Raw genomic sequence first — 16,740 nt, 5'->3', positions numbered from 1 at the left:
ACGCGCTATCTCAGAGTTGGGGCATTTGGGGGGGGGGCTCCGTGGGACCCCCCCTTCCCCCCCCAGACAGAGGGGGACGGGAGGCCTGGCCTGAGCAGGGGGAGAGAAAGCTGGTGATGGGGGGGGCGGGGCTGGGGAGGTGCAGCGGGTGGAGGCAGGGGCTTGGCACCGACGCGGGGGGGCAGTTGGGGGGGCAGCGGGGTTGGGGGGCAGGACTCACTTGGAGGGGGACACGACTTCGAAGCAGAAGCGCCGCTCGTGGTCGGGGCAGGGTTTGACGGTGCAGAGCCGCAGGTCCTCCACCACCACCGTCAACGCGTCCTGGGGGGGGCAGAGAGATAGCACCCCATAGCCCCCCCCAACCCTCTGCCTCCTGGGGGGGGGCAGCGAGGAAAGCCCCCCCGCCCCACCCCTCTGCCCCCCCGAGACCAGCCGCCTCCCCACCCTTCCTTTGCACCCCCAACTCACCCCTGGCCGGGCCCCGTCCCCCCGACCCCTTGGGGCCCCCCCCCCAGCCCCTCCACAAAGGCCCCCACTCACCTTGGCCCGTTTCTGATAGACCAGCTGATTGCTCTGGATGGAGAACCAGCGCCTGGCGGAGAGCGGGGGGGGCTGTCAGTGGGGGGAGAGGGGTTCGGGGGCCACAGCCCCCTGCCTGGGGGGGGAGAGCCATAAGGGGGCGGGGGGGAAGGAAGTGGGTCGGGCGGGGGGACACGGGGGTCTTCGGGCCCCCCCCCGGACAGATGTGGATGTGCACCGGGCAGGGGAGTGGGGAGGGGCGTGGGGGGAATCGGGGGGGGGGGGCGTGGGGGGAATTGGGGGGTAAAGAGGGGGGGTCTCTGACCTGCTCCACGTCTTGAAGGCGTTACTGGCTCGCTTGTAGAGGTACCCCTCCATCACCACCCCGTCCGGCGCCTCCCCACGGCCCTCCAGCACCGCCTCGTCCTGGGACAGGTCCTGGGGGGGGGGCGGGCCGTCACTGGGGGGCACGGCCCCGCCCCACCCGCTCCACGACCTCGCCCTCGCCCCGGGCCCCCCAGGACCCCGCCTGCCCTCTTCACAGCCCCCGCCCTGGGCCCGGGCCCCGCCTCCCCCCCCCAGGACCCCCGCCTCCCCTCTTCACAGCCCCCGCCCCCAGCCACAGCCCCGCCTCCCCCCCAGGGCCCCGCCTGCCCTCTTCACAGCCCCCCGCCCCCAGCCACAGCCCCGCCTCCCCCCCAGGACCCCGCCTGCCCTCTTCACAGCCCCTGCCCTCACCCCCGGGCCCCGCCTCCCCCCCCCCCAGGGCCCCGCCTGCCCTCTTCACAGCCTCCCCCCCCAGGGCCCCGCCTGCCCTCTTCACAGCCTCCCCCCCCAGGACCCCGCCTGCCCTCTTCACAGCCCCCACCCTGGGCCCGGGCCCCGCCTCCCCCCCCAGGACCCCGCCTCCCCTCTTCACAGCCCCCGCCCTGGGCCTGGGCCCCGCCTCCCCCCCCAGGACCCCGCCTCCCCTCTTCACAGCCCCCGCCCCCAGCCACAGCCCCGCCTCCCCCCCAGGACCCCCGCCTGCCCTCTTCACAGCCCCTGCCCTCACCCCGGGCCCCGCCTCCCCCCCCCAGGGCCCCGCCTGCCCTCTTCACAGCCTCCCCCCCCAGGACCCAGCCTGCCCTCTTCACAGCCCCCGCCCCCCAGCCACAGCCCCGCCTCCCCCCCCAGGACCCCGCCTGCCCTCTTCACAGCCCCCGCCCTGGGCCCGGGCCCCGCCTCCCCCCCCAGGACCCTGCCTCCCCTCTTCACAGCCTCCCCCCCCCAGGACCCCGCCTCCCCTCTTCACAGCCCCTGTCTTGGGCCCGGGCCCCGCCTCCCCCGACAGGACCCCGCCTGCCCTCGCCCCGGGCCCCGCCCCCAGCCACAGCCCCGCCTCTCCTCCCAGGACCCCGCCTCCCCTCTTCACAGCCCCCGCCCTCGCCCCGGGCACCGCCTCCCCTCTTCACAGCCCCCGCCCTCGCCCCGGGCCCCGCCTCCCCCCCAGGACCCCGCCTCCCTTCTTCACAGCCCCCGCCCTCGCCCCGGGCCCCGCCCCCAGCCACAGCCCCGCCTCCACCCCAGAGCCCCGCCCCACCAGCCCCAGCCAGGCTCCTCCTCCCAAGGTCCCGTCCCACCCCCTGCAGCCCCGCCTCCACCCCACTGAGCCCCGCCCCCAGTTCACTGCCCCCAGCCCCCCACCCCACCTGCCGCAGCCCTGCCCCCACCACCAAGCCCTGCCCCCCTCGGCCCCACCTGACCGCCCCCAGACCTGCCCCCCCCACGCCAGCCCCACCCACGCTAGCGCCTACACCCCACCCACACCACTCAGGGCCCCGCCCCTCCACCCGCAGGGCCCCGCGTCCAGCCCCTCTCCCCTGGGCCTGGGCCTTGCTCCCCCACCCCAGCACCGCCCCCACCCACCCCAGACCTCGCCTCACCAGCTGCTGCCCCATATCCAGCCCTGGCCCCAACCCACAAACCCCCAGGGCTCACCCCCCATCCCTAGCCCTCACCCCCGCCCTCTCTGGCCCAGGCCCCACCCCTCCAGACCCCAGCCACACCCCCGACCACAGGCTCCTCCCACTGCCCCCCATAGCTCTCCCCCCCAGAAGGCCCCGCCCATACCCACCCACCGGAGACCCCCCCTCCCCCCACACCTGCCCCCATCCCCTGCCCCCCAGCCTCTCCCCTCACCTTCTGTTTGATCATGATGTGTCTCTGCTCCATGTCCCGCTTCTCCCGCGCCGACTCCAGGACCAGCTGGTGCAGCTGCAGGGGCGGGAAGGACGGAGGGTGAAGTTCCCAGACAGCCCGTGGGGGCCCGGACTCCTGGGTTCTCCCCCCGGCTCTGGGAGGGGAGTGGGGGCTGGGGGCTTAGAGCAGGGGGGGGCGGGGAGCCAGGACTCCTGGGTTCTCCCCCCCGGCTCTGGGAGGGGAGTGGGGGCTGGGGGCTTAGAGCAGGGGGGGCGGGGAGCCAGGACTCCTGGGTTCTCCCCCCGGCTCTGGGAGGGGAGTGGGGGCTGGGGGGGTCAGAGCAGGGGGGCTGGGAGCCAGGACTCCTGGGTTCTCCCCCCGGCTCTGGGAGGGGAGTGGGGGCTGGGGGGTTAGAGCGAGGGGGGTTGGGAGCCAGGACTCCTGGGTTCTCTCCCCGGCTCTGGGAGGGGAATGGGGGCTGGGGGGGTTGGGGGGGGGGGCTGGGAGCCAGGACTCCTGGGTTCTCTCCCCGGCTCTCGGAGGGGAGTGGGGGCTGGGGGGTTAGAGCAGGGGGGGCTGGGAGCCAGGACTCCTGGGTTCTCTCCCCGGCTCTGGGAGGGGAGTGGGGGCTGGGGGGTTAGAGCAGGGGTGGGGGGGGAAGCCAGGACTCCTGGGTTCTCTCCCCGGCTCTGGGAGGGGAGTGGGGGCTGGGGGGTTAGAGCAGGGGTGGGGGGGGAAGCCAGGACTCCTGGGTTCTCTCCCCGGCTCTCGGAGGGGAGTGCAGGCTAGTGGTCAGAGCAGGGGGCCTGGGAGCCTGGACTCCTGGGTTCTCTCCCACAGCATCTGCGCGTGGCATTTGAGTCCTGTTGATTTTTCCACCCTCCCCTTAACATCTGGGCTGCGAGGGGAGCAAGCCTGCATTCCCCCCCCCACCCCGCCCCAGCAGGAACCCCCCTAAGCCGGGGGGGGGTCAGAGGTCACCGAGCAGGAAACCTGAAGTGAAAACAGGAAGCAGCCGAGCGAGTGTCAAACTTGGCAGCTGCTGTAGTTGGCTCTGGGGGGGGGGGGGATTGTTCTTGTGAACACCTCCCCCCACAGCTCCTCGATACGGGGGTGTCTGATTCCCCCATAGCCCCCCACTACATGCCGACCAGGCGGCCTATGACCTCCTGCCAACAGCCCACCCCCGACGCTGTATCCCCCCACCACACACACTAACCCCCCAGCCCCCACTCCCCTCCCAGAGCCGGGGAGAGAACCCAGGAGTCCGGGCTCCCCGCCCCCCCCCCCAACCCCCCAGCCCCCACTCCCCTCCCAGAGCCGGGGAGAGAACCCAGGAGTCCTGGCTCCCAGGCCCCCCTGCTCTGACCCACCAGCCCCCGCTCCCCGCCAGAGCTGGGGAGAGAACCCAGGAGTCCTGGCTCCCTGCCCCCCCTGCTCTGACCCACCAGCCCCCCACTCCCCTCCCAGAGCCAGGGAGAGAACCCAGGAGTCCTGGCTCCCCGCCCCCCCTGCTCTGACCCACCAGCCCCCACTCCCCTCCCAGAGCCAGGGAGAGAACCCAGGAGTCCTGGCTCCCCGCCCCCCTGCTCTGACCCACCAGCCCCCACTCCCCTCCCAGAGCCAGGGAGAGAACCCAGGAGTCCTGGCTCCCCGCGCCCCCTGCTCTAACCCCCCCAACCCCCACTCCCCTCCCGGAGCCGGGGAGAGAACCCAGGAGTCCTGGCTTCCAGCCCCCCCTGCTCTAACCCCCCAGCCCCCACTCCCCTCCCAGAGCCAGGGAGAGAACCCAGGAGTCCTGGCTCCCCGCCCCCCCTGCTCTAACCCCCCAGCCCCCACTCCCCTCCCGGAGCCGGGGAGAGAACCCAGGAGTCCTGGCTCCCCGCCCCCCTGCTCTGACCCACCAGCCCCCACTCCCCTCCCGGAGCCGGGGAGAGAACCCAGGAGTCCGGCACCCACCTGGCCGAGGTGGGCCCGGAGGCCGCGGGCGCAGGCTCCCCGGGGCGGTGACATGGTCTCCGGGCAGAGGAGCCCCCGGGCCCCGCGCCGCCGGCCAGGATGTGCGCGCCGCGTCCTGGCTGCTGCATGGCTCCCGGTTGGGAAGTCCCCGCCCCCCCCCATCTCCCCGCCCAGACCTGCCCCCCCCCCGTATCCCCCGGCCCCCCCCCCAGGTCCCCCACCTGGTCGCCCAGCTCCTTGCGGTATTTCTCCAGCTGCTGGGCCAGCCGGTGCCCCTGCTCCAGGCAGCAGGCCTGGGCGTCCATCAGGGCCAGCATCTGGGGGGCAGACGGGGGGGGGTCACAGCCGGGCTACGCACCGACCCCCACCTAACCCGCCCTACAGCCCCCCTTCCTGCCCCCTACGCACCGCCCCCACCCTACAGCCCCCCATCCTGCCCCCTAGGCACCGCCCCTCACCTCGAGCCCCCCCCGAGCTCCCCCATCCGACAGCCCCCCTTCCTGCCCCCTAGGCACCGTCCCCACCCTACAGCCCCCCATCCTGCCTCCTACGCACCGCCCCCAACCTACAGCCCTCCATCCTGCCCCTTATGCACCGCCCCCACCCTACAGCCCCCCATCCTGCCCCCTAGGCACTGCCCCCATCCTGAACGCCCACCCTGCCCCCTACTCACTGCCCCCCAGCCTGAACCCCCATCCTACAGCCCCCCTTCCTGCCCCCACCCCGAACCCCCATCCTACAGCCCTCTGTCCTACCCCCTACACACTGCCCTCCACCCCAAACCCCCATCCTACAGCCCCCCATCCTGCCCCCTAGGCACCGCCCCCACCCTACAGCCCCCCATCCTGCCCCCTACGCAGCGCCCCCACCCTACAGCCCCCCATCTTGCCCCCTACTCACTGCCCCCCAGCCTGAACCCCCATCCTGCCCCCTACGCACCAACCCCACCCTACAGCCCCCCTTCCTGCCCCCTACGCACCGCCCCCCACCCTGAACGCCCACCCTGCCCCCTACGCACTGCCCCCCACCCTGAACCCCCATCCTACAGCCCCCCTTCCTGCCCCCACCCCGAACCCCCATCCTACAGCCCCCGGTCCTGCCCCCTATGCACTGACTCCCACCTGAGCCCCCAATCTCACAGCCCCCCCTTCCTGCCCCCGAACCCTGCACCCTTACAGGCCCCCCTTCCTGCCCCCCCGAACTCCCCACGCTGGACCCCACCAAGCCCCCCATCCCATAGCCCCCCTTCCTACCCTTAAGCACTGCCCCCACCCCACAGCCGCCTATCCTGCCCCCTCCGCACTGTCCCCCACCCTGAACCCCCCACCCCGAGCCCCCCATCCCAGTCCCCCCTTCCTGCCCACTCTGCACTGCTACCAGCCTAACCCCCATTCCTCCCCTCACCCCGAGCCCCCCCACCTCACAGTACCCCACCACCCCCACCCCTGACCCCAATACTGCCCACCCCGATTACACATGGATCCTCCCAATCCCTCCCCTACCGACCCCGATGGGCCCCCCACATGCCCTCCTCACAAGCACATTCTGCCCTCTCTGCCCTGCTCCCCAGATCTCTTCTATCCCTCCATCCCCCTGATGGCCCCCCAATGCCCTTCAGAGCCCCCCACGCACTGCCCAGCCCCCCCAGATACAGACTCTCCAGAGCTCTTCTCTCACACTCACCCTGCCCCCCAGAGATCTCCTCCCCCACAGACACCAATCCCTCCACAGCCCCCCTGCCCCCAGAACCCCCCACCCACCTCTTGCCCCCCACAGGCCCCCCTCTCCTCAGTGTACCCCCTCCCATCACCCAACTCACAAATTGCAGGATCTCAAACTTCTTCTTGGACTGGATCACGTTGATCTGGGGGGCAGGGGAGAGGACAACTCTATGGGTCAATTCTGGAGAGAACTGGGGGGCTGATCCCCCCCAGAAACCCTCCCCCCAAAGCTCTCCACGCCCAGCTCTGCCCCCCATCCTAGGAAGCCCCCGAGCCCCCCTATAGACACCCCCCAGTTCCAGAGACCCCATCCCCTCTCCTGCTCCCCCAGTTCCAGCCCCATCCCAGGACTCTCTGCCCCCCATATTCCCCCACCCCACGCCCCTCCCTCTTCCCTGCCCCCCATATTCCCCCACCGGTTCCAGACTAGGGTTGCCAACTTTCTATACACACAAAACCCACCCCTCCTCTGAGGCCCCGCTCCCACTTACTCCATTCCCCCCCCCCCACCATTCACTCTCCCCACCCTCCCTCATTTGCTCATTTTCACTGGCTGGGGCAGGGGGCTGGGGTGTGGGAGGGGGATCAGGGCGGGAACAGGGGGTTGGGGGGGGAGTGAGGGTTCCAGCTGGGGGTGCAGGCTCTGCGGGGGGGGGGCAGGGATCAGAGGTTTGGGACTGAGGGGTTCAGAGAGCGGGAGGGGGGTGAGGGCTCTGGCTGGGGTGCAGGCCCTTGGGTGGGGCTGGGACCGAGGGGTTCGGAGGGCAGAAGGGGGATCAGAGCTGGGGCAGGGGATTGGGGTGCAGGGGGTGTCAGGGATGCCGGCTCCGGACGGCACATACCTCAAGCGGCTCCTGGAAGCAGCTGGCATGTCCCCCCCTCCAGCTCCTACGCTGCCCCGTCCTCAGGCACCGCCCCCACAGCTCCCATTGGCCACGGATCCCAGCCAATGGGAGCTGCAGGGGCGGCGCTTGGGGCGGGACCAGCGTGCGGAGCCCCCTGGCTGCCCCTCCGCAGAGGAGCCGGCTGGGGAAACATGCCGGCTGCTTCCTGGGAGCCTGCCAACCCCACTGGGCCGCTGACCGGCCCACTCAACGGCCCGGTGGGTGGTGCTGACCGGAGCCGCCAGGGCTTTTGGACACACCTGATCCCAGACACATACACATGCCCGGTGCCCACCTGGAGCACATAGTCCAGGGCGCGGCTGCGGGCGCTGGTGCGGGCAGTTTGCAGGGCCTGGGCAGCCTCCTCCGCCTCGTGCTGCTTCCGACGCGGCACCTCGGCGTTGTGGTGCAGGGCGCTGGCCAGCCCCTCGCTGCCCCGCTCAAACTCCTTCCGGGCCTCCTTGAACCGCTTCATGTCCCTGGAACAGTGGGGGGTCAGGGGGAGCCCCGAAACCACCCCCACGAACTCAGACGCCCCAAACCCGGCCCCTCGCTGCCCCGCTCGAACTCCTTCCGGGCCTCCTTGAACCGCTTCACGTCCCTGGAACAGCGGGGGGTCGGGGGGGGCCCTGAAACCACCCCCACGAACCCAGACCCCCCAAACCCGGCTCCTCGCTGCCCCGCTCGAACTCCTTCCGGGCCTCCTTGAACCGCTTCATGTCCCTGGAACAGCGGGGGGTCAGGGGGGGCCCTGAAACCACCCCCAGGAACCCAGCCCCACCCCAAACCCAGCCCCTCGCTGCCCCACTCGAACTCCTTCCGGGCCTCCTTGAACCGCTTCACGTCCCTGGAACAGCAGGAGGTTGGGGGGGGGCCCCCGAAACTGGCCCCCTGCCCTCCCAAACCCAGCCCCTTGCTACCCCCGTAACCCAGAATCAGCACCCCACCCCCCCACCCGAGAACCCAGCCTGCCTCCCCACCCCCAACCAGCCCCCAACTCCAGATCCAGCCCCCCTCCCGGAACCTCCCGCCCGCTGCCCCGCAATCCAGGCACCTCATCCTGAATCCACTCAGCCCCCCCAGATCACCAGGGCACCCCCACAATGCCCCCCCCTTCATTCATTTCAACCTCTCACCCCCCTAACCATCTACCCTGCCCCTCCCCAAAACTTCTCCTCCCAGCTACCCCCCTGGGAAGTTCCCCCTCCATCCTCCTACGCCCCCCAGCCCCCCCAAAAACTCACTCTTTCACCAGGGTATGGATGTGATGCCGGGACGACTGCTGGGTGCTGTCCAGAAGCTCCTGCAACGAGCCAGGAAAAGGGGGGGTGTCAGAGATTGGGGGGCTGGGGAGAGAGGAAGGATGGGATCAGAGATGGGGGGCTCAGTGGTCAGAGATTGGTGGGAGAGAAGCCTAGAGCAGGGAGGAGGTGGGGGCCAGCTGGGAGTGGGAGGAGTCAGAGGTGTTGGGGGGCGAGGCCCAAAGCAGGGGTGAAGGGGGAGCTGGAAGGTGAGCGGGGGTGTGTGGGGGGGTCTCTTACCACTTGGTTGTCAAGCATTTGGTTGAGGCTGTCGGAGAATTTTTCCAGGCACTCCTGGGGGGCAGAACAAGGGGGAGACGGTGAGTGAGGGGCCAGCAGGGCCCCCTCCCCAAGCTGCTGTGTGTCCCTGCCCCTGCACTGTTCCCCACCCAAGGGGATTCCCCAGCCCCAAGGCCAAGTTCCTCCTCTTTGCACCGCTCTCTGCCTTAAGAGAGAGAGTGTAATGTGGCAGGGAGTTCCCCAGGCTACAGAGAACCCGCAGCAATGCAGCTCAATGGGTCACCACAGCACCCCCTAGCGTCACACTGGGGGTGGGGGATGAGCACCCTCAGCTCTGCCCCCCAAGTCCCCCTAGGGGAGCTGGGAGACGGGACTCACCCCCCACGTGTGATCAGTATTGCATTGGTGGGGGGGGGAGGGGGGACTGAAGCACCCCCCCAGCCCAGCTGGCTCAGGGCCCCATGGGCGACAGGTGATGGCCCAGGCGGTCCCACAAGTGGAGCCCCCCCAGATCAGACCAACGCCCACCCCAGCCCCAGATCCCCCCTAGCCCCGCTGGATCAGCCCCATGGGCCCCCCAGCCCAACCCCACAGGCTCCTCCAGCCCCAGATCAGATCCATGCCCTCCCCAGCCCCAGATCCCCCTGAATCACCCCCTCCATCCCTCTCCAGCCCCAGATCATCCCTGGCCCCCGCTGGATCAGCCCCATGGGCCCCCCCAGCCCAGCCCCACGGGCTCCAGCCCCAGATTCGTCCCCAGATCAGACCCACAGGCCCACCCAGCCCCAGATCCCCCTGAATCAGCCCCATGGGCTCTTCCAGCCCCAGTCCAGCCCGACGGTCCCCCCCCCGCAGCCCCAGGTCCCCCTGAATCGGCCCCCCCGGCCCCCCCCCCCGCCTGGCCGGGTGGGAGACTCACGCTCATCATGGTGTCCCCCTGGGCGTGCTGGGACAGGTCGCGCACCCCGCCGACAAAGGCCTTGCTGGCCGCACAGTACTGACGCCCCGAGTCCAGCATGGCCCCACAGAGCTTCAGCAGCTGCCGGGGAGACGGGGGGTGGGGGTCAGCCACACGCAGCCTGGGGCCCCCCAGTACCTTCCCCCCCAATACTGAGTGCTGACGGGGACTCTCCCCCGCAACCAGTGCCTCCCGCCAGCGCCCCCGAAGCAGCCCCACCCTGCCTCCTGATCTAGCCCCCCAGAACCTGCCCCCTGCCCTCCATCCAGCCCCCAGAACCAGCCCCCAAACTGCCATCCAGCCCCCAGAACCTGCCCCCCATCCTCCCTCCAGCCCCCCCAAACCAGCCCCAACCTCCATCCAGCCCCCAGAACCAGCCCCACCCTGCCTCCTGATCTAGCCCCCCAGAACCAGCCCCAGCCTCCATCCAGCCCCCCCAGAACCAGCCCCACCCTGCCTTCAAATCTAGCCCCCCAGAACCTGCCCCCACCCTCCATCCATCCCCCCAGAACCAGCCCCACCCTGCCTCCTAATCTAGCCCCCCAGAACCTGCCCCCTCCCTCCATCCAGTCCCCCCAGAACCAGCTCCACCCCGCCTCCTAATCTAGCTCCCCAGAACCAGCCCCCCAAAACCAGCCCCCCAACCTCCATCCAGCCCCCCAGAACCAGTCCCACCCTGGCTCCTAATCTAGCCCCCCCGAACCTGCCCCCCACCCTCCATTCAGCCCCCAGAACCAATCCCCCAACTGCCATCCAGCCCCCCAGAACCTGCCCCCTCCCTCCATCCAGTCCCCCCAGAACCAGCTCCACCCCGCCTCCTAATCTAGCTCCCCAGAACCAGCCCCCCAAAACCAGCCCCCCAACCTCCATCCATCCCCCCAGAACCAGCCCCACCCTGCCTCCTAATCTAGCCCCCGCCTCCATCCAGCCCACCCAAACCAGCCCCTGCCCTCCATCCAGCCCCCAGAACCTGCCCCCTCCCTCCATCCAGTCCCCCCAGAACCAGCCCCACCCCGCCTCCTAATCTAGCTCCCCAGAACCAGCCCCCCAACTTCCATCCAGCCCCCCAGAACCAGCCCCCCAACCTCCATCCAGCCCCCCAGAACCAGTCCCACCCTGGCTCCTAATCTAGCCCCCCCGAACCTGCCCCCCACCCTCCATTCAGCCCCCAGAACCAATCCCCCAACTGCCATCCAGCCCCCCAGAACCTGCTCCCCAACCTTTATCCAGTCCCCCCGAACCAGCCCCTGCCCTCCATTGAGCCCTCAGAACCAGCCCCGCCAACCTCCATCCACCCCCCCAGAACTAGGCCCCCCACCTCCTAATATAGCCCCCCCGAACCAGCCCCCTGCCTCCCATCCAGCCCCCAGAACCTGCCCCCCAACCTCCATCCAGCCCCCAGAACCAGCCCCCCCCAACGTCCATCCACCCCCCCAGAACTAGGCCCCCCACCTCCTAATATAGCCCCCCCGAACCAGCCCCCTGCCTCTCATCCAGCCCCCAGAACCTGCCCCCCAACCTCCATCCAGCCCCGCAGAACCAGCCCCTCCCTCCTTCCTAATCTAGCCCACCAGAACCTGCCCCCCAACCTCCATCCAGCCCCCCAGAACTAGGCCCTCCCTCCCTCCTAATCTAGTCCCCCAGAACCAGCCCTCCACCCTCCATCCAGCCTCCCCAAACCAGCCCCCCACCCTCCATCCAGCCCCACATCCAGTATCCAGCCCCACAAAACTAGCCCCCCAACCTCCATCCAGCCCTGTGATCCAGCCCCCCCGTCCTCCATCCAGCCCCCACCCTCCATCCAGCCCCCAGAACCAGCCCCACCCTGCCTCCTGATCTAGCCCCCCAGGACCTGCCCCATGCCCACCATCCAGACCCCCAGGACAGCTCTGTGCAATCAGGACGCCTGGGTCCCCTCCCCTCCCCCCACCTCACCTTCTCCAGACGAGTCTCCAGCTCAAAGACATCACATTCCACCCCCTCGACGGCAGCCCTGGGGGGGCAGGATGGGGTTAAAGGAAGATCTGGGGGTCGCTAACAGCCCATCCACACCCTTCCTCTGCATGGGGGGGGCGCTTTGTCATCCTAGGGTCACCCCAGGAATCGCTGGAGCGGGCACCCCGTGGCAGCAGGGGAGAGGGGTCAGCTGCGGGGCCGGGGACTAGGCTGGTATTGGGGTCCATGGAGGGGGGCGCTGGGGAAGGGATCAGGGTCCCAGGGGACAGGGAGGGGGGGCTGCCTAGGGGGAGGGGTTAGCAGCTGGGGGGGGAAGGAGCAGAGGGCAGGGCTGGGGGGGGGGCATGCACCGGGGGGGGCTCGACTGCTGGGGGGGCCATTTGGGGGCCACAGGGAGGGCAGGGGACATCAGGGCTCATTAGGAGATGGGGGCAGAAGGGACTGGGGGAGGGGACTCCTAGGGGTGTCAGGGCTCAATGGGGTGGGGGGGCTCCTGGGGGCATCAGGGGTCAATAGGGCAGGGGACAGGGCTCCTGGGGGGGGTCAATGGGGGATGTATTTTTTCAGGGGGTGGGGTGTAAATCGGCGGCACCCATTCCCTCACCACCCCCCCCTCCCCAGGAGCCGCCTCTCGCTCTCCCTTGCGGTTGCTTCTTTCCGGCCTGGCCCTGCTACCTCCATCAGCCCCACAACCGCTTCCTGTCACCCCCCCCCGCCGTCGCCCGGCAACCCCCCCACACTGGTTACCATGACGGCATGGACCGGGGCGGGGGGGAGGGCAGGGACAATTTTGGAAATGGAAACCATAAAGCCTGCAAAACCACCCATGACGCGAGGAGAGAGGATCATGGGAGACGAGCTTTCTGGGGCAGGGGCCTGTCCCCTCTGGGGGGCGCCGGCTCCCCTCCAGCCCCAGGGGGGGACTGGCTGGCTCGGGGGGGCAGGGAATGGGGCAGGGGCCTGTCCCCTCTGGGGGGCGCCGGCTCCCACCAGGCCCCAGGGCGGGGACTGGCTGACTTAGGGGCCAAGACAGCTCCCAGCTGTCCCAGCATGCACTGGGGGCCTCGCGCCCTCCTCCAGCCCCCCCAAAAAGAGGGGGGTGTGAGGGAAATGGGGGATTCTCTGGGGTTGGGGCTGATCTTGGGGGGAGGGTCCCTCTATGGGACGATCTAACCCTAGACAGCCCTATCTCCGCACTGGTATCAGGGGTGGGGGGGCTGGCTGGGAGAGAGAGACACCCCCCCCCCAAGGGGGACATGGTGTGTGTGTTTGTGTGTGTGTGAGAGACACACAGCCAGGGGGACACAGGGGTGTGTGTGTGAGAGAGAGAGAGAGATACACACAAAAACAGGGGTACATGGGGAGTGGGGGTTGTATGAGAGAGACACGGATGGGGGGACACAAAGGGGGGGTGAGTGAGAGAGACACACAAAGCCAGGGGTACACAGGGAGTGGGGTGGGGTATGAGAGAGATACAGCCGGGGGGACACAGGGGTGTGTGTGTGTGTGAGAGAGAGACACACAAAAACAGGGGTACACGGGGAGTGGGGGTTGTATGAGAGAGACACGGATGGGGGGACACAAAGGGGGGGTGAGTGAGAGAGACACACAAAGCCAGGGGTACACAGGGAGTGGGGTGGGGTATGAGAGAGATACAGCCGGGGGGACACAGGGGTGTGTGTGTGTGAGAGAGAGAGACACACAAAAACAGGGGTACACGGGGAGTGGCGGGGGGTATGAGAGAAACACGCAGGGGGGGACACAAGGGTGTGTGTGTGTGTGAGAGAGAGACACACAAAAACAGGGGTACACGGGGAGTGGCGGGGGCGTGTATGAGAGAGACACGGATGGGGGGACACAGGGGTGTGAGTGAGAGACAGAGACACACAAAGCCAGGGGTACACGGCGAGTGGGGGGGGGTATGAGAGAAACACGCAGGGGGGGACACAAGGGTGTGTGTGTGTGTGAGAGAGAGATTCAAGACACACACCCACAGAAGGGGAACAGGTGCGTGTGTGTGAGTGTGAGACAGAATGAGGGATTCCCCCCCCCCCCCGAGGGTCACAGATCCCTGGGGGGAGGGAGGGTGTAAGCTACGCCCCCATCCCCAAACCACATCGGGGCGTGGGAATGCAGCTCGGGGGCTGAGGGGGGGGTGTAAGCTATGCCCCATCCCCGTGCTTGGCACCCGGCTGCAAACCCCTCCCCGCCCCCTGGTGCTGCTGGGCCCCTGATCCCTGTGCGGGGGGGGCATGTGGGTCCGTCTGTTTGTCCACTGCCCCCAGGGCCCTGATCCCTGCGGGGGGGCCGTGTGGGTCCATCCCTCCATCCCCTGCCCACTCTGAGATAGCGCGTGGGGGCCGTGTCAGTCTGTCCCTCCGTCCCCTGCCCCCAGGAACCCTGATCCCTGTGGGGGGCCATGTGGGTCTGTCCATCCCCTGCCCCCTGATCCCTGTGGAGGGGCCATGTGGCTCTGTCCCTCCGTCCCCTGCCCCAGGGGCCCTGATCCCGGGGGGGGGCATGTGGGTCTGTCCGTCCCTCTGTCCCCTGATCCCCATGGGGAGCCGTATCTGTCCGTCCCTCTGTCCCCTGGGCCCGTGATCCCCATGGGGGGAGCCCTGTGTGTCCATCCCTCCGTCCCCTGCCCCCAGGGCCCCTGATCCCCACGGGGGGGGGCATGTGTGTCCCCTCTATCCCCTGGGCCCGTGATTCCCATGTGGGGAGCCCTGTGTGTCCATCCCTCCATCCCCTGCCCCCAGGGCCCCTGATCCCCACGGGGCGGGGGGCATGTGTGTCCCCTCTATCCCCTGGGCCCGTGATCCCGATGGGGGGAGCCCTGTGTGTCCATCCCCTACCCCCAGGGCCCCTGATCCCCACGGGGGAGCTGCGTCTTCCCCGCCCCCAGTTGCTCATCCTCCCCAGCCGCAGCTCTGGTTTCCGGCCCTCTGGGTTGCGCAGCACCTTGCGCACCGGCTGCTTCCTGCCCCCCCTCGTCCCCGCTTCAGGGTGTGTGTGTGTGGGGGGGAATCTCGTGCCACGTGGGCTCACTGGTGTCTGGAAGACACATGCAGGAAATTGGCTGTGAGCAGGAGTGGGGTGCAGGGTGTATAGGGGGGCAGGGAAGGGCAGAAGGGGTGGGAGGATGGCTGATGTGTGCCGGGGAGGGGGGACACCTGGAGAGGGGACGGGGTGAGTGGAGAACTACGGGGGCGTGGCATAGGGGGCAGGTGAGGGGTCACCTCAGAGCCCCCCAGTACCCCTCCCCAAGACAGGGGATCTCCCCGCACTTTCACGCCAGGGGAGATGGCTCCCACCATCCCAGCGACCCCCTACCTCCCGCGAGATTAAATTGGGGGGCTGTTTGGCCGAGGGGTTCCCCAACAGCTCAACCTGCCCCCCCATATAACCTCATTTGCTAACCCCTCCCCCGAAAATAAACCAGCATTTACAGGGGGCCAGGTCCCAGGGGACACACTGCTCCAGCTCCCTACAGAGCCGGGGAACCACCCGGGGACCGCTTGGCCCCAAAGCCAGAGGCGCATGGAGAGATGCGTAAAAGCGCACAAGCTGCCCTGGGGAAGGGGAGGCTTGAGACCGGGGGGGGGAGAACAGGACCGGCACCGGGACCGAACCGGACTCCCCGCCCCAGCGCTGCGAGAGACCCACCTGAACCGGGGAGAGTCCTTGAGACACTCCTCGAAGTCCAGTTTCACCGTCATCCTGGACGGAGGAAGAGAACCGGCCACTGAGGTTCAGGCTCCCCGGCCCGGCCCGGAGAAGGCTCCTCTTGGGGACAGAGGCGAGAGCAGCCCCGGAGCGCGCCGCGCAAGGAGCCACCGACCGATACCAGCCAGAGCGCCGGGCTCCCCGGCGGCCCCGCCCTGCGCCCCGCCTCGGGGCGGGGTCCCGGGGCGCACGGGGGGGGCGCCGAGCCCGGCCCCGCCTCGGGCGGGGTCCCGGGGCGCACGGGGGAGGTGCCGAGCCCGGCCCCGCCTCGGGGAGGGGTCCCGGGGCGCACGGGGGAGGCGCCGAGCCCGGCCCCGCCTCGGGGAGGGGTCCCGGGGCGCACGGCGGGGGCGCCGAGCCCGGCCCCGCCTCGGGGAGGGGTCCCAGGGCGGATTAGCTACTCTCCAGGGAAGTGCTGCGTTTTCCGTCTCTTGGGGGCTGATCCACACCAGATGCCTTTTCTGGAGGATGCTTTAATCCAGAGTAAATGGGTGGGCTCCATACAGGGGGGAAGAAACTGAGGTTCCCTGCCCTGTGATAGGCAGGTGGGGGCAGGCTAGATAATCTAGAGCAGGGGTGGGCAAACTACGGCCCCGGGGAGCAGGGTCGGGGGCTACTCCCACTGGGGTCTCAGAAGCAGCAGCATGGCCTCCCTCCAGCTCCTAGGTGTAGGGGCAGCCAGGGGGCTCTGCTCGGCAGGCTACCCCCACAGCTTTTACTGGCTGGGAACTGGAGCCAATGGGAGCTGCAGGGGCCATGTCTGCGGACGGGGCAGCGTGCAGAGACGTCCGGCTATGGCTTGGAGCCGGAGAAGGGACCTGCCACTGCTTCCAGGAGCCACATGAGATAAACGCCGCCCGGAGCCTGCACCCCTGAGCCTCCCCCCTGCACCTCAACCCCCTGCCCCAGGCCTGATCCCCCTCCAAACCCCTCGATCCCAGCCCAGAGCACCCTCCTGCACCCCCAAACCTCTCATCCCCAGCCCCACCTCAGAGCCCACACCCCCAGCCAGAGCCCCCACCCCATGCCCCACACCCACCCGGAGCCCCCTCCCGCGCCCTGACCTCATTTCTGGCTCCACCCCATAGCCCTCGGGCCAAAAAGTTTCCCCACCCCTAGGGAGGCGTCCGACCTAAAAATCTGTGCCTCTGGGAATTAGCAGCCATTTTGGGTGCACCAGTTACTGGTCTCCCCAGCAGGTCCTGCATGGAGTGACACCGAACTCACGAGCCACTCAGGCTAGTCTGAAGGCGGGCTCAGCTCCGCCAACTGTTATGTTTGACTTTCATTGTTAG

General features: G+C 69.2%; 1 protein-coding gene across 1 annotated transcript in view; it reads right to left on the bottom strand.

Annotated features, from left to right (window-relative positions):
* Nucleotides 1–15,609, bottom strand: part of ACAP1 (ArfGAP with coiled-coil, ankyrin repeat and PH domains 1) — a 23,491-nt gene extending 7,882 nt beyond the window's left edge. Inside the window, 13 exon segments of the mRNA XM_073326450.1 lie at nucleotides 221–321; nucleotides 541–592; nucleotides 845–957; nucleotides 2,701–2,775; nucleotides 4,660–4,821; nucleotides 4,881–4,976; nucleotides 6,479–6,523; nucleotides 7,560–7,743; nucleotides 8,509–8,567; nucleotides 8,806–8,859; nucleotides 9,725–9,844; nucleotides 11,699–11,756; nucleotides 15,386–15,609. Coding sequence (XP_073182551.1) covers nucleotides 221–321; nucleotides 541–592; nucleotides 845–957; nucleotides 2,701–2,775; nucleotides 4,660–4,821; nucleotides 4,881–4,976; nucleotides 6,479–6,523; nucleotides 7,560–7,743; nucleotides 8,509–8,567; nucleotides 8,806–8,859; nucleotides 9,725–9,844; nucleotides 11,699–11,756; nucleotides 15,386–15,438 — 1,172 coding nt within the window. The 5' untranslated portion in view covers nucleotides 15,439–15,609.
* Between the last annotated feature and the right edge of the window lie 1,131 nt (nucleotides 15,610–16,740).

Source organism: Lepidochelys kempii, chromosome 28 (genome assembly GCF_965140265.1).
Source record: "Lepidochelys kempii isolate rLepKem1 chromosome 28, rLepKem1.hap2, whole genome shotgun sequence".
Taxonomy (NCBI): Eukaryota; Metazoa; Chordata; order Testudines; family Cheloniidae; genus Lepidochelys; species Lepidochelys kempii.
Note: the sequence above shows the minus strand (reverse complement) of the source record. Positions and strands in the feature narration are given on the sequence as shown.